The sequence below is a fragment of the Dasypus novemcinctus genome, chromosome 1 (genome assembly GCF_030445035.2).
Source record: "Dasypus novemcinctus isolate mDasNov1 chromosome 1, mDasNov1.1.hap2, whole genome shotgun sequence".
Classification (NCBI taxonomy): domain Eukaryota; kingdom Metazoa; phylum Chordata; class Mammalia; order Cingulata; family Dasypodidae; genus Dasypus; species Dasypus novemcinctus.
This window is the reverse complement of record NC_080673.1, coordinates 155017245-155034559: the sequence shown is the minus strand read 5'-3', so window position 1 is coordinate 155034559 and position 17315 is coordinate 155017245. Positions and strand designations below refer to the sequence as shown.

General features: G+C 41.2%; 1 protein-coding gene across 2 annotated transcripts in view; it reads right to left on the bottom strand.

Annotated features, from left to right (window-relative positions):
- The window catches only part of SCFD2 (sec1 family domain containing 2), a 502615-nt gene that overhangs the window by 41130 nt on the left and 444170 nt on the right, over positions 1–17315 (bottom strand). For both annotated transcript variants that reach the window (XM_004460622.3, XM_023589439.3), the window contains exon 6: positions 4204–4349. In XM_004460622.3, the coding sequence (XP_004460679.1) occupies positions 4204–4349 (146 nt within the window). The remainder of the gene's footprint in view (positions 1–4203; positions 4350–17315) is intronic.

Here is a 17315-nt window from a genome sequence, read left to right as displayed (position 1 = left end):
GAATGCTGCCATGTGCAAGGAGTGTCACCCCGTACGGGGGTGCAAGGAATGGCCCCCACACAAGGACTGCAGCCCCACGTAGGAGTGCAGCCCGCCCAGGCGTGGTGCCGCCCACATGGATGCGGCAAGATGACACAACAAAGAGAGACACAGAGAAGAGACAATATGAGACACAGCAAACTAGGGAGCTGAGGTGGAGCAAGAGAATGGTCGCCTCTCTCCCACTCCAGAAGGTCCCAGGATGAGTTACTGGAGCTGCCTAATGAGAATACGACACAGAAGAACACACAGCGAATGGACACAGAGCAGACAATGGGGGTGGGGGATGGGGTGGAGGGAGGAAAAAAAAAGGATACTCTTAAAGAAACCCAAAACTAGTAAATGTGCCTGGACAGAATTTTTAAAAAAAATTACTAGAGTAGTACCTACTTTCTATGTCTGAACCACAACGGACACATTTGCCTAAAAGGGTAATGGATGAAGGTCAAATAAGAGGTTTCAGCAGGGGAACCAGGAGTGGCTCTGCGCATCAGCTTGCGTGCCCTGGAACAGGAGACAGGTGCACTGGGAGGGAGGCTGAGGTGGGCAGGGGGCTCTGAGGAAGCTGGGAGTGGAGATCCAGGGCAGAGAGCCTGGACACACGGCGCAGCTCAGGCCTGGAACAGGAACCCACGGCCAGACGGGTCTAGTGCTTTCCTGGGTGTCAGGCTGCCCAGGACATCTCAGTTTAGTTTCTGTGTGAAAATGGCATGGAGCTAGACAGAAAGCACAGGTCCCTTCTGGACCCATGGGGCTGAGGATGAATTTGGGCAAAGGGATGGGTAGAAAATTGCGTAGCTAAGGCCCATCTTCAAAACCAGACATCTGGGCTCCTGCTCTAGACTGGACACTTGAACTTTTCTATTTATACACACTTTTGTTTTCTAACAAATGCTGCTGTCTGCGTTAAGATTTATGTATTGCATTTAAGATGTGTCCAACAATTATTTATTAAGCACACCATCTCAGGCACTAGGGATACAAAGTGAACAAAGCAGATACAAATCCCTGCCCTCACAGGGCTTACATTTATGATTTAGAGTTTCTTGAAATTTGGAGAATATTGAAAAAACTTCACACAAGTAATCCCACCAAAAACCTCTCTTTCTCTCTGTATGTCAGTATAAAGCAAGAAGCCAGAGTTCCTCCATGCCCATCTAAACCCTCTCCCACCCTGTATTAGTCAGCCAAAGGGCTGCCAGTACAAAGTACCAGAAATCTGTCAGCTTTTACAAAGCATATATATTGTGGTAAAAGCTTACAGGTTCAAGGCTGTAAAAAGTCCAATTCAAGCTTGCTTTCTCACCAAGGCCAGTTGCCACATGTTGAAGCAAGAAGATCACCCATCTCTGGTCTCTGCCTTCCCCTCTCGGCTTTCTCCTTTTCCTCCGTGGGCCCAGCTTCTTGAGGTTTCCTGCTTAAGTGAGTCCTTTCTGTCCTGGCATAGGTTCCTCAGGGCTTCCTGTAGCAGTCTGGGCTCTCTTCCCAAGGTCAGCTGCAAATTATCAGGCAAAATGGTTCATCTCTCCCCAGAGCTTTAGCTGTTTGAGTCTTCTTCTGTCACATGGCAGGATAAAAAGTGACAGAGCTCTCTCTTCCTGTTTATCTTCTTGAGTGAGTGTCCATTTATATCAGACCCACCAACGGGGCAGGGACTCAATGTGAGTGAAGCCCTACTGACTTGGTCAAATCAGGAAGCCCTCAAAGCAACCTTAACAGGTAATCTAATCAAAGGCCCCCCAGCTGAATCTAATGTAATCAAAGGGTACCATACCCAGGCGAATAGATTAGTTTACAAACACAATCTTCTTCTTTTTGGGATTCATAAATAATCTCAAATAGCCACCCCTACACACGAAGTAACCAAAATAGAAATTTTCCTAAATTTTTAAAGATTTATCTACTATATAAACACACACCTTTTATTTTTTACAAAAATGCTATAATGCTTTTTTCTATAATACTTTATAGAATGATCTACCACATGTTTTTTCCCCCATCTAATAGAACATGTATCTCTGTTTTAGTATGTTTATCAAGAGGCAGACCTGAGATAAGGATTCAAATAGGATCATTACACTTCGATAAATCCCATTTGTTTTTTTAAATTAAAATTTTTATTAGTAAAGTTGTAGGTTTATAGAACAATCATGCATAAAATACAGGATTCCCATATACCACCCTATTGTTAATACCTTGCATTAGTGTGGGACATTTGTTATACCTATGAAAGCACATTTAGTTATCCCATTCATGTTAATGGTTACATAGCATTTCCACTATATGTTTCTATCATTCTTTATTCCATACCTTCAACACACACATATACCTCCTCTTCCCTGCCTCTACCACCTACTGACATTTAGGATTTTCTGTGAGTATGCTGATATAATTGACACACTATAAGGCAGGCCAGTTTCCAAAGGCCATGGCTGCATGACCGGGTTCTGAGGTCTGGAGAAATGACAACGTTGGCAGCAGGGATGTACAGTCTAGGAAACTTGCATTGTCCTTACCATGCCAAATAGTTATAGCTAATACATGTTTATGTGAAGTTGGCCAAATCAGTCACCATGATGATCATAAAACTGAAAAGTCTCCTTTAATTCAGCAGTTTATTTTCTCTTTGCCAACTGTATCAACCACTTGCTTCTTGACACTCCTTGGTCTAAATTTCATCCTATATCACCAATTCTATTATGTCTTCTGAAACTAGTCCATACAACAGTATTTAAGATTGCTGATTTCTTAAAATAATAAAACAACATATGATAAATTATCTGAGCAATTTTACCTGTATTTTGTGGTGGTGGTATTCTCAGAAATTGAACAAAGGATGGAAATCTGTATGTTTCTAAGTTGCATGCCAATTTCCAAAGTCTGATTTCAGATGACCATCGGCACCACCAATCAATATTTCTAGGGCCTTCATGAGAACCATGGCATAGTTGGGGAAGGTTTTGTGTTGGCAGCAAAGACCACTGCATTTAGCTCTGGCCACCTTGTGCTTATGTCCATGGCAAGTAATTGGACCTTCCTGGATCTCAGAATAATAATACCTCCCTAGCTGCTTACTTGTCATGAGGATCAGAGGAAAAACCAAATGGAGACGTGCTCTTGACATGTCAGCTACTGTACAAATATAAGGGAGGAAGGACCCAGATTTTGCTAGGCTACGGCGGACAACTAGCTCTTGTCTATACGCCACCTTAAAGTGTCAGCACCTTGAAGTCTAACTCCTTGCTAGGTCATATTCCCCATCAGTGGCACATGCAACCCTCCAAAAAGTCTTACCAAATAGAGTGGATTTTACTGAAGATTTCAGGGGGAGATGGAAGAAAAGATTCCTTCATCTGCCCCACAGCAAAACGTAATGTCCCTTTTTGGCAGAAACATCTGTTCTTCCCTGAAAGTTCATCTTTCAGGCTACCAGGAACTTTAGTTTTGTCTTGTTCAACAGAGAGTCCCCAGTCTCAATGGCTGTAGTCTTTCTTCACTCTGTAAGCTTCCCTTTGCTCTTTCCACGATTCTTCCCTCCCCATGACCCACTGTTTTCTACAGAGCAATTTTACAAGCCCTTTCTGGCTCCTTCAGTCTTTGCATTCTCGCACCCATCTTCCTGCTCAATAGTTAAAATATCCGTCTTAGGTTCTGCTACACTCCTTAGAAAGCAGAGGGGGAATTTAAAATGACAAATATTTTTTCTTTGTCGCCAACTTTTTTCCTTGCCACCCTAGTACTGTTACTATTATTATAGCTGTCCAAAATGTTTATGGAATCTCAGATCCATAATCTCCCAAGCCCCCTATTTGGCAGATACAGTGAAAGGACTAGCCTAAGGATATATATATATATATATATACACACACACACACACATATATATATATATACATAAAATGAATCAGTGACAGAGCCATGAGTATAAAACAGTGGTTGCTTCCAACCCAGTGCTTATCCCATTGTATCAAGTCTGGGCTACAAATAGAGAGATGTTTAGATTTATTGGAACCCAGAACTCTGAACAGGATGGGAACTTGAGTTTTTTTTAGAACAACTCTCTATTTTAGAGAGGTTAAAACTGAAATCTGTCTTGTAGTTGTAGATTCTGAATCCTAAAAATACAACACAGATTAGAAAGTTACTTTAAAACATATGTACTTGCCTGGTGGGTATGATTTCCAGGAACATAAACAGATTTAAACTGTTTCATGAGATTCCGAGCTCCAGCAATATCCCAAAGTGAAGTGAAGAGTTCATCCACAGCAATTTTGGATTTTTGAAATGTCAGGTTAATCGAAGAATCACAGCCTGAAACAATCCAGAGATATATTCTTGGGTGAGCAAATCTTTAAATTAAATTTTAATCACGACAGCTTGAGCCTAGAGTAACGCAGTTGGGGTTTTTTAAACCCTATTTTCGGCTGGCTATTTACCAACTGGGTTGTTTCAATCATTCATGAGCAATGAAGCATATTGAGTGTAAATGCCTTTGGCAGAAGTAGAACTCAGAAGAGTCCAGGATCATAGACACTGGCTTCAGACTGCAGAGCCACCTAGACAGAAAGCTTCCAGGATCTACTATCCTCAGAATGCAGCTTTGGGAAAATATGAGGAGACACAGAGGAAAAAACAAGAGAGGACTGGATCCCACCAAAAGTTCCCATAACGTAGGACAGCAAGAATGAGAGAGTCTAGAGTCGCTCCATTAATAGAACTTCCTGGGAAACGGACTTGGCCCAGTGGATAGGGCATCCATCTACCACATGGGAGGTCCGCGGTTCAAACCCCAGGCCTCCTTGACCCGTGTGGAGCTGGCCCATGCGCAGTGCTGATGCACGCAAGGAGTGCCCTGCCACACAGGGGTGTCCCCCGTGTAGGGGAGCCCCATGCGCAAGGTGTGCACCCCGTAAGGAGAGCTGCCCAGCGAAAGAAAGTGCAGCCTGCCCAGGGTGGCAAGCACACACGGAGAGCTGATACAGCAAGATGAGGCAACAAAAAGAAACACAGATTCCTGGTGCTGCTGCTAAGGACAGAAGCAGACACAGAAGAACACACAGCGAATGGACATAGAGAACAGACAACTGGGGGGAGGAGCGGTGGGAAGGGGAGAGAAATAAATAAAAAATAAATCTGAAAAAACAAAACAAAACAGAACTTCTTGGGGATGGGCATCTATCCAACGTTCTAATAAAGCAATTAGCATAATTCAAAGGCAGCCATTCAAGCTGATAACAAGACAACTGTTCTCAGTGATGATTCTATTCCTTTTTAAAAAACTGTATAGATATATGTTTGATTTTTAGGAGGTACCAGGGATTGAACCCCGTACCTTGTATGTGGGAGGCAGGTGCTCAACCACTGAGCTACATCTGCTCCTGATTCTATTCCTTTTTGAAACTTATAATAAATGGGTTATTTTTTATTTTGTTAGACATTCATTCAGAAGAGAAAGGATGAGGGATAATTAGAAAAAGAAAAAAGTTAAATGACTCTCCTTAACTCTCTTAAATACTTCAGCTACATTAATTCATTAGTTTCCAGAACCCTTAAAAAAGTAGTATCTATTATTTTTCTCATTTTAAAGAAGAGGAAACTGAGGTACAGCGAGGCTAAGTAACACCGCTGTCAGCAGGCACTGTCAAGGCTCTCCCCGTGTCTGCTCAGTCACTCTGGATGTCAGCTGTACAGCTCCCGTGTACTTTGCTTCCTACCTCAAGTACCTGCCTGCCTCTCTCTGGCTGCAGGAGCTGCTTGGGCTGCACGTGGGGTAGCCTGCCTGGGAATACTAGGGAGTCAATTCTTGTAGAAACAATCCGGTGTTCTCATTCCTGGACAGGACAATCCTGAGTTGTGGTTTGCACTCCCTTTCTGAGGGGCCCCAGCCGTTGCCCACAACAGTAACTCACTCATTACTGGCTTTCCCTCTTTCCCATCTCACTTTCCTACTTCCTGACTATGTGTCCTGGTGTATCTTCCCAAATACCCTACTTGCACCCAAATCCTCATCTCAGGACATGGAGCTTTCACAGCAATTTGAATGCAGGCAGCCTGGATTAGGAGCCTGTACTCTTTCTTTTGGTAACAGCTTTATTGAGAGATAATTCATATACCATACAATTCACCCATTTAAAGTGTACAACTCAATAGCATTTAGCATATTCACATAGTTGTACAACCATTACCACAATCAATTTTAGATATTTTTATTACCCCAACAAAAAACCCGTTACGTATTAGCAGTCACTTTCCATTTCCCATAATACTCCCCACTTTAAGCTCTAGGCAGTCACTAGTATACTTCCTATTACTATGGATGTGCCTATTTGGAATATTTCCTGTAAATGGAATCATGAAATATGTGGTTTCTTTCACTTAATGTAATATTTTAAGATTCATCTATATTAAAACATGTATCACTACTTCCTTTTTTTTTAAACAAATCAATTTTATTGTTACATATTAATAAAATTAATAATCCATCCAAGGTATGAAATCAATGGTATTTGGTATAATCATCACATGGCTGTGCTTTCATTACTTCCATTATTATTAGAGCATTTTCAGTGTTTCAATAATAACAAACAGAAACCTTTCTTTTTATTGTTGAATAATTTTCCATTGCATGGTTATATCACATTTTATATATCCATTTGTTGGTTGAAAGACATTAAGGTTGTTTCTACTTTTTGGCTTTATAAATAATGCTGCTATGAACAACTGTATACAGGTTTTTGCATGGACATACGTTTTCATTTTGCCACCTAGGAGTGGAATTGCAGGATCTTGTAGAGACTCCATGTTTAACCTTTAAAGGAACTGTCAGGTTGTTTTCCAATGTGACTATACCATTTTACATTTCAACCAGCCATGTAAGAAGGTTCCAATTTCTCCACTTCCTCGTCAACACTTGTCATTACCGGTCTACTTGATTTATTGCCATCCTAGTAGGTGTGAAATGAGGAGAGACTTGTTGATTGTGACTGTCATAGGAATTATTTTAGGGAGTAGAGGTAGATCCAAACAAACTTAAAGTAAAATGGAGTAATATCCAGAGTACATAGGAGCATCCAATGGAACTCAACTGCAGCAGACACAGAGACGTGGAACGTGGCAAGCAGAGCCTGCACTCTTAATTATTGGATAACATGGTATGTAATAACTCTTAAAAGGTGAGCAAAACTCTGTGACCAGTCTATCTTATTTTCCAGAAATCTTCATCTCAAAATGTGGTCAAGCCCAGTGAGAGAGTATCCTCAGGTTTAGTGGACCCTAAACACATGGGGTCCACGGACTAGTCAGAGACGATGGATGGAAGAAATTCAGGGAATTCACACACAGGGAATTCACGAACTTACTGGAATTCTTTGGCAAGCTTGGAAAGGAAAAAACATGTAGTTTTCAGATGAGCATACCCATGACTTCCTCTAGCTTCTTAAAGGGGTTCATGGCCAGGAGAAGTATAGACCCCCAGGTACAGCATACCTATTGACATCATGCTCTGCTTGTGCTTGGTCTTGCAGCTCTAGCTGAGATATATCAGCTCATGCCTCCACGCACAATCAATCAGAAGATTGAAAGGTTATGGTTCCACACTCCTTCATGTGGCTCCCTTTCTTAAATTCTCAGGCTGAGCCATTTAAGATACACGAAATTATATTATTAATAATTACATCTAGGAGTTGTACGTTATGTATTACTCATTGAAAAATAAAGGAATGACAACAAGGAGAAAGAAAACACTAATTCTAATATCATGAATAGTGTTTCAATTCCTCTAAAAGAAAATTCGGCCAATGGGCTAATATTTTTAACTTAATTTATTTTCTATAGAAAGGAAAGATCGATCCAATTTTCCATATGACCTATTTCAACTGTTTTTAGAAAGTAAGGAATATGATGTTCATCTATTTGGCTAAGAGGAAAAGAATTATCTACTAAAGTACAGATTATTTATTGAAAATTATAGGTTATATGGAAATTACGGATTGTACATCAAAAGTAATTAAGCAAAGGCTGTGTAATTGCAAAATTTACGTCAACTGTGGAGCGGGTTGATAGAAGTGTTTACAGGTTACTGGTAAATTGAACTCAAATGAACCCAACAGAAAAAGATGATTGTCAAAGAAATTGCTGGAAAGAAAATAAAAAGTCTTAAGGTTCACAGGCAAGGTAAAACTTTCCCGAAAAACAGCCAGTTACTTCCACTGTTTAAGCCAATTGTATAAGGGCAACATCTGTCCATACCATTTCTCCTTTCCAATTTTTCAGTAGCCTCAAAGCAATTGCTCTGTTATATACATGATTCTAGGACACCAGGCCAAAGGAGACTCATTTTCTTCAGTTTTTAAGCATTTTTTCATAATTACATCAATCTTCACCAAAAGCAGTATTTATATTTATATGTCCAAACCCTACAATGAAGGTTATACACACACTTACCCTTTAGTAACACTTCCAAAAGTTTCTAAATACTTTCAATTCTTTGTCTAAACAAGTTTTTCCATCTGGATGATGGCTGCAATGTTTCTGATTTGCTTGGGAGCCTGAGGAGTTTGAATGGTGTAGGCCAAGGTAAAGTTAGAAAGTTGGGGCAAATGCTTTGCTTAGTTTTTCTATTTATTCGATCATTAGCTGGGACAGTATTTTAGCTGGGCACACTGTTTTCCTTTCTTGCTACTGGTAGTGTTGCTTCTTTTCATGTTTATTGATTGAGTTCATGCCCACATAATTTATTCAGGTTACAGTTCCTTTTTCAAATTTGGAAAGAGAAAAATAAGGAGAAAAGGCAGTAATAAAGATAGAAAGATAAGTGTAGCAGTTTGATATGGTTATGAATTCCAAAAATAGATATTGGATTATGCTTGTAATCTGATCTATACCTGGGCGTGATTGAGTTACGATTAGGGTGTTGAGTCCCCACCCCTTGGTGGGAGGACTCACAGATAAAAGGCACAACGAAGAACAGAGTCGAGGGTTTCTGATGTTGAAGTTTTGATGTTGGAGTTTGATGATGAAGACTTAAGCAGGAGCACCGGGAAGTAAGCTCAGAGAGGAAAGAGAAGTCAGCCCCAGGAAGAAAGGAACCTTGAACTCAGAGAAAAGCAAGCCCCAGGAATGTATGAACCCAGGAAGCCTGAACCCTTGCAGACGTCGGCAGCCATCTTGCTCCAAATAGACTTTGGTGAGGGAAGTAACTTATGCTTTATGGCCTGGTATCTGTAAGCTCCTGCTCCAAATAAATACCCTTTATAAAAACCAACCAATTTCTGGTATTTTGCATCAGCAACCCTTTGACTGACTAATACAATAAGGAAGAAGGTAAGACAATAAAGTGGGAATAAGCAAAGGAGGAAGAAAGCAGAACCATAAACTAGATGGTGAATGGAAAGTAGCATTTATTTAAGAGTTCGTTCACTCATTCATTCACAAAATATTTAATGACTCCCCAACACGTACCCAGATACAAAGGTGACTATTAGGGTCCTGTTTAAGAGCTTTCAAAGGCAGTCCATGGCTTTCAATATAAAATGAAACTATTGAGCACAACCTTTAGAAGCCCCTTCTCTCCCTAGTATCTCTTCACTCACCATTGCCCCTCTGCACTTCTCCACAGTAATTCCTTTGCTGTTCCTAGAATGGACCACACACTCTCACACTCTTACCTTTGCAATTGCTGTTCCCTCTGGTCCACCACCCCCTTTCTTCTCTCTGCCTAATTCTTATTTGTCCCTTAGTACCCGTGACACTACCTCCAGGAAATCTTTCCCAACAGCTCCAAGTTGGGCGGCATTGTCACTTCTCTGACCTTTCATCATGCCTACACCTACCTAGATAAGAGTAAGGGATTGCAACTATCTTCTTATTGATCAGGGGTCAGCAAACTGTAGCCTCATGGGCCAATGCTGGCTCCTTAGTACCAGCTGAGAATATTTTTTAAATTTTAAGTATTTGAAAACAATGCAAAGAAAAATAATATTTCACACACATTATAATTATATGAATTATTATTAAAATTATAATTTAAATTATAATTAAAAATTTCAGTGCCCATAAGTAAAGTTTTAGTAGAGTACAGTCATGTCCATTTGTTTACATATTATCTATGGCAGCTTATGTGCTACAACGGCAAATTTGTGCAGCCCTCAAAGCCTAAAATTAATAATCTGAAACTTTACAGAAAGAAATTTGTTGACCCTTGTTCTAGAAGCAATTGCTCCCCCAGAATATCAGGGATTTGCCTTGTTCTAGATGGATATTTCTGGAGATGAGACATCTGCAGAGCTAGGGTTTAAAATACTCCTCTGACTATATTTACATTGACTCCTGCCATTTAGAATATTATCTGTGAATGTAGCTCCTTCCAAATTCATGCTGTGATGAATATTTAAGAGGGAATATGGGGAAACGGACTTGGCCCAGTGGTTAGGGCGTCCGTCTACCACATGGGAGGTCCACGCTTCAAACCCCAGGCCTCCCTGACGCGTGTGGAGCTGGCCCATGCGCAGTGCTGATGCGCGCAAGGAGTGCCCTGCCACGCAGGGGTGTCCCCCGCGTAGGGGAGCCCCACGCGCAAGGAGTGCGCCCGTAAGGAAAGCCGCCCAGCGTGAAAGAAAGTGCAGCCTGCCCAGGAATGGCGCCGCCCACACTTCCCGTGCTGCTGACGACAACAGAAGCAGACAAAGAAACAAGACGCAGCAAATAGACACAGAGAACAGACAACCAGGGGAGGGGAGGAAATCAAATAAAAAATAAATAAATCTTAAAAAAAAAAAAAAGAGGGAATATGGGTGAAAAAGCCATATGGGATGGTCTCTCTTCCGTGATAAAGTAATAGTTTTAATCACGGAATGCTTACTCTGTGCCAGACAATATTCTAAGATGTTTATACATATTAGCTTATTTAATCCACTTGGCAACCCACTGAGGTAGGTACTATTAATACAGATGAAAAAACTGAGTTGAAGAGAAATAAAGATATAAGGTCATTTGACTAAGCAGTAGAGCTAAGATCCAATCCTTGCAGTCTAATGCCAGAGTTGGCCCTTGTTTTAGTTTCCTTGTTGCTAAAGCAAATACCATGCAATGGGTTGGCTTAGACAATGTTATTTTATTGGCTCATGGTTTTGAGACTTGGAGAAGCCCAAATCAATGCTTCATCAAGGTGATGCTTTCTTCCCAAAGACAGGTGCTCAGGGGCTGGCAGCCCGGGATCCTTAGTCCTTGGCTCCTCTGTCACATGGCAAGCAATTGTGGCCTTTTCTGTCCTCTCCCTTCTCTTCCAGGTTCCACTGACCTTCAGCTTCTTGCTTTCTGTGGTTTTCTCTCTATCTGAATTTCATTCTGCTTGTAAAGGATTGTACAGTCTCTGTAGCAAATGCACACATTTGCCATTGTAGCACAAAAGCAGCCACAGAGAATATGTAAACAAATGGGCACCATTGGGCTCTCATAAAGGACTCCAGTAATAGGATGAAGACGCATCCTGACTGAGGCGGGCCACACCTTAACTGAGGTACCCTCATCAAATGGTCCTACTTACAATGGGGTCACACCACAGGAATGGATTAAGTTTAAGAACATGTTTTTCTGGGGTACATAGCTCTAAACCACCAAAGTCCTGTTAACCACTATTCCTGCTGTCTTTTACATGTGCTAGGACTCATATATAAAAGACCCATAAAATGCCTAATTCACCCCTAAAATGGAAGAAATGCTTTTAAATGGAGTGAGCAGCAAATGCCTTTCTCCTTGAGAAGACTTGGGTCTGTCTCTGCTAACACTCTGGTTTGTGGCTAGCTGTCATTTTTGCCCACACAAAGTGGGAGGTTTTCCAGTGCTGGCCCCACAGCTCCTGTGAACCTTTGCACTGTAAGATGCTGTGTTCAACTACTTCTAATAAACTCCCAACAGGCTGTTCCACTAAGCCAGCTTATGAGATAACAGCATTTTATAAGGGAACTCTAAGTGTACAATTCCAGGCAATTCTCATTTAATCCACTTAGTTAAACAGATAATAAACTCTAAGCTGCTCTCAGCTTTCAGCCAAACACAGTCTGCGCACTTCACTTGCCTGCTTCTTGATAAGGGAGGCCCCCCAATCCCCAAGAGTAACCCCATGTTCTTCCAAAATGGGAGATGACTCATGCCCATGCAGTTTCTTTCTCTGGAGGACTTTGAGATCTTCTGGGAAGGGGTCCAGTTATTCCTCAGAGGAGTAAAATAGGGCTCTTGTGCCCATGCCTGCCCTCTCTCTGCTCTCCTCTCACCTTTCTACACTGACTCAAGTCCTTTGACTTCAGCAGAGTGAGAAGAATGGTTCCTGTGGGCCCATTACGGGGCCTATACTTCCAACAAAAACAAAACTAAACTGGAGAGAAGGCTGAGTAGCTTAACAACTCTCCTGGGATGGCTAAAATGAAGCCATACTCCTCACTATAGTTTGCTTGTTCTTCTCTTTCATTTGGTTCTCTCAGAGATCAGGCTTGAATCCTTCTAGTGCTTGAGACACCTTTTCACAAAGCCTGGTTGCCACATGCTTGGTTTCATTCCTTAGGCATTCAGGAAAATAAAGCATCTCATATGGGGGAGACCGCTGTGTCCAAGGCCTCAAGCTGGATGGGAGCCAAAGTAGCTCTTCTCCTAAGCCTGTCAACACACACAAACTTAAGCACATTGACCGTAAAGGATATAGCTCATGTGGTGGAATAAGCTGGGAGGTAAGAGGAGGGCATGGCTAGACTAGGATTTGAAATGACCTACTTATTGATAATATTCTCCTCATAGTTTTAAAGATCTCTCACATGGGTTTGGGAAAAGTCAGGGTCAAAAAATATGATATGACCATACAATAGAATATTATTCAGCCATATAAAGGAATCAAGATCTGATACATGCAACAATAAAGATAAGCCCATAAACCTTGAAAGCATTTTGCTAAGTCAAAGAAGCCAGTAACAAAAGGTCACATATTGTATGATCCTAATTGTGTGAAATACCCAGAATAGAAAAGTCCATAGAGACAGAAAGCATATTGATGCTTGCCAGGAAATGAGGTGAGGGAGAAAGGAGAGACAGATTAAGGGTGATGAAATGTTTTGGAACTAGATAGAGGTGATTGTTGCACAACATTTGAATGTATTACATGATTTACCTTAATTAAAAAATATATATTTTTAAAAATATGTGGAGTGGGTGTAGCTCAGTGGTTGAGCATCTGCTTCATAGGTACGAGGTCCTGGGTTCAATCCCTGGTACCTCCTAAAAATATATATACATAATTTGAACCTGGTTAAGACCACTTTTTCATGGGGTCCCCAGTTATCCAAGGCTGGTCTCCTTGTTCTTCTCCTGGCACAGAGGCTGAGAACATCAGACCCGCTTTCTATCTTGCACCCCTGTCCTCCTGCCTCTCAGCAAACTCCAAGCAGCAGGGGACCCGCCTCCACAGGCTCCCGAGGCAGTTAGAGAAAAGGTCAGCTAGGGGGGTGACACTGCCAGAAAGGGCAGAGCCCTGGAAGGTCATGACCTCCCTCATCCATCCAGAACCTGTCAATGCCCTTTCTTTCTTTTCAAACCAGTATTTTAAAATAGAGTCTTTCCTCATGGTTCTCAATAAATGTTTGGCCAATGACATAAAACCAAACAAAATAAAATAAAATAAAAACCTTAGCAAGTGGCATCATATCTGAAATCTTTTAATGAAGCTGACCATGTAAAACCACTCTTTAGAGGGTTAGTCTTTTTTTTTACTTTTAAAATTGAAGTTTATCCTTCATACATGAACATCCATAAACAATAAGTGTATATTTAACTTATGAACTTACAAAAAATATGCAAATCATCACACAGGGTTCAAGTGGGTCAGTCTTGGTAAGGGCGTAAGTAAAACTACAGTAGAAACCATCTTCTCAAATGCAATTGGAACTGAAAGGTGCTTAGTTAATTGAGGTCATTTAAGGAGGGTCATAAAATAAAGAGATAAAAATATACACAAACCTATACATGCACACACATAAAACATTTCACTTTAAATTTAAAAAAGGAAATGTACTTTCATTCATTAATTTTTAGATGAACGACTAATGTCTTTTCTTTGAGTAGCATCTGCTGATTAGAGTTCTGTGTTTTTTTCACAAACCATTTGGTATCATCTAGGATTTCCAATTTCAGTCTATTTACAGTGGAACAAGAAGTTAAAGACAAGAGAGGGCAGAATACTTCTAGATTTTAATGTTTTTAAAATGTTTTTCCCCCTTACATCTTGTACAGTTGCCTTGCTCATACCTGATTCAAGGGTCTTTAAAAAAAACTAAGTCTTTTGAAAGCATTCAATTAGGTTTTCACTCGAACAATTTTTTAAAAATTCATATTTCATCAGTATGTGAAACATTTAATTTTGCAACTTAGTAACAACTGCAACTGGCATTAGCAGGCTTGGGAACAAACCTAGCTGACTCGGGGATCTTGCATCGCAACCAGGCAGAGCAGATAAACATGGGCACATAGAGTTCCCTTTAGACTATGAGGTGTCAGTGTTACTTTTGGCATTGGTGGTTACATTTTATAAAGAACTGCAGAATTTAGTTATTCTGGTGAATTGGTCATGTAGAGGTTGGCTAAGAATGCATGAGTATACTATATATATATATAAAATATACATACTCACACACTCATATTCTGAGTTTCCATATTTATTACCATGTTGGTAGTTGTAGCCATAAAATGCTGAATGATCTAGTGTGACTTCTAAGTTTCTCTAATATAAAAAAATCACGATGGGAATTGTCAGACTTCAGGCCTTACATTGCTGATTTCCTCTTTTGTTTAAAGATTTATTTATTTTTCCCCCCTCCCTCCATTGTCTGCTCTCTGTTTCCATGCTTTGTGTGTTCTTCTTTGTCTGCTTGTATTCTCATTAAGCGGCTCTGGGAACCCATCCTGGGACCTTCCGGAGTGGGAGGGAGGCGATCACACTCTTGTACCACCTCAGCTCCCTGGTCTGTTGCATCTCCTGTTATCTCTCCTCTGTGTCTCCTTTTGTTGCACCATCTTGCTGCGCTCGCTCTCCACGTGGGCCAGCACTCCTGCGTGGGGCAGCACTCCTTGTTCAGGGCAGCACTCCATGTGGGCCAGCTTGCCACATGGGCCAGCTTGCCTTCACCAGGAGGCCCTGGGTATCTAACCCTGGATCTCCTATATGATAGATGGGAACCCAATGCTCGAGCCACATCCATTTCCCTGATTTCCTCTTTCATTGTCTAGTTTCTGATCTACAGCACATGGCAGGGACTCCTTGGCCGGTACTGGGGTTAATTACATAAAAATGCTCGGATGAGTCTATTGGTAAGGTTGGCTTAACAAAGAAAACCAGAGTCAGAGAAACCCAGGAGAGGCCACAAAGGCCCAAGACAGGCTCTCACAAAGGCTGCCACTTACTAACGTTTCCTCCAGACATCCGCCCTCTGTCTCCCACCCACACTGATCCCATGGCCCCTCTGCTCACTGAATCCCACTCAGCAATTTGGAGTCTCTTAGCCTGTGGCCTACAGCTTTGGCTCAAATGACAAAGAGGAGAAAGGAGAGAGGAGGGAGGGCAATAAACTCCAGGAAGAGCAGGGACTGTCCTTGGTTCACTGCTGATCCCCCACACAGGGGCTGCTGCTTCGAAGGCATCCACTACAACTTCTTAAACGAATGAATGGGGCAAATAGAGAGGTTACAGAAAAAAGAGTGAATTGGACCAAGGAAGCTGTAAAGCAACAGCACTGATTTTCTGGAACAGCTGATAAACTGTCTCTGCAGGGAATTTCAAACAAAGATCTCCCAGATGGTTTTGAGCAATTGCAGCCTACTTGAGTAAGTGGATGAACTCCCAAAAAGGCTACTTAGAAGAGCAACCTCAATTGGCTGCATAAATTCAGTCTGTCTGTTTAACAAGCAAAACTAAACTAACCATGGTTTAGGTATACATACATACATGATAAAATTATGTTTTAAAGATCAAGAAAATGATAAACACAAACGTCAGGGAAGTGCTTACCCCTAGAGGGGGGAGGTAGGCAAGCAAAGGGACAGAATAGCGAAGAACACATAGATGATTGCTTGGGTTGGATGGTAGGTGCATGGCTATTTATTATATTATTATGTTTTATAACATATATATCAGATAACCTATAAAAGGCATATGATCCACATAAAATGGATCAACTATCATCTTAAAAACTAGAACAAAACAAAAACCATTCCCACTACTTTGCAAAGCTCCAGCAAAGTCAACTTTTAAGACATCTGATAAAAGGAACAAATGACAGATAAAATCTCCTATTACTAAGCAGGTTTGGGATGTATGGTAGATGTGGACAGACTAGTACCTTCAGGATAGAATTTGACATATTTTGTGTGTGGCTGCTCAGAATTCTAGCCCAAGTTCTGAGGCTTTTTTGTGAGAAACCTTGTCATGGGGAAGCTGAATGAAGGAAAACTGGCAGGAATAAGCTTCAGAGCTTGCACTTTTAAAGGTAGATTTGCCTGGCAGCATGCAAGGCCAAGTTTCCAGAAAGGCCAAGAAAGCAGAAATCCTCTTGGATAGGCATCAGTGGGGGCAACCAGCCCCTTGATCCTGAACGGCTATGCCTTTTCAGGGAGTGACAAGGAGGCAGCAAAACATTCCTGGCTCATCTAAAAAATTGTTAATCCAAAAATGTCCCCAAAGATTCCCCTGAAAAATCTCTCTGAAGTAACTCTCATTTCTTTCTTACAGTTTCTTTTTTACAGCATAGCTGAAATAAATCAGTCTCCTCGTCCTAATATTTTATGTGGTTAAATAAGGGAGGCACCAAGAACACGAGGACTTTGTACAAAAGGTTATGATACAGTGTCATGCTAAAAATACAATTTCATATATCGGTTACTGTGTTGTCCTATTAAATCAATCTAAATACATTACAGAGATTCTGGAGTTCAGCATTCAGATGTTTAAGGCTATTCCTTTTTCTCAAAAAATAATTAATTTATTTTTAGATAATTTATTTCTCCCCACCCCTTCGTTATTTACATTTGCTGTGTCTGTTTGTTGTGTGCTGGTCTTCTTTCCAGGAGGCACCAGGAACCAAGCCCGGGACCTCCCATGTGGGAGGGAGGTACCTAATCACCTGAGCCACCTCTGCCGCCTGATTTGTTGTGTCTCTCATTGTGTTCCTTGTGTGTCTTGTTGCATCATCTTGTTGTATCAGCTTGCTGTGTCTGCCCATTGCATCTGCTTGCTGTCTTGCTCAT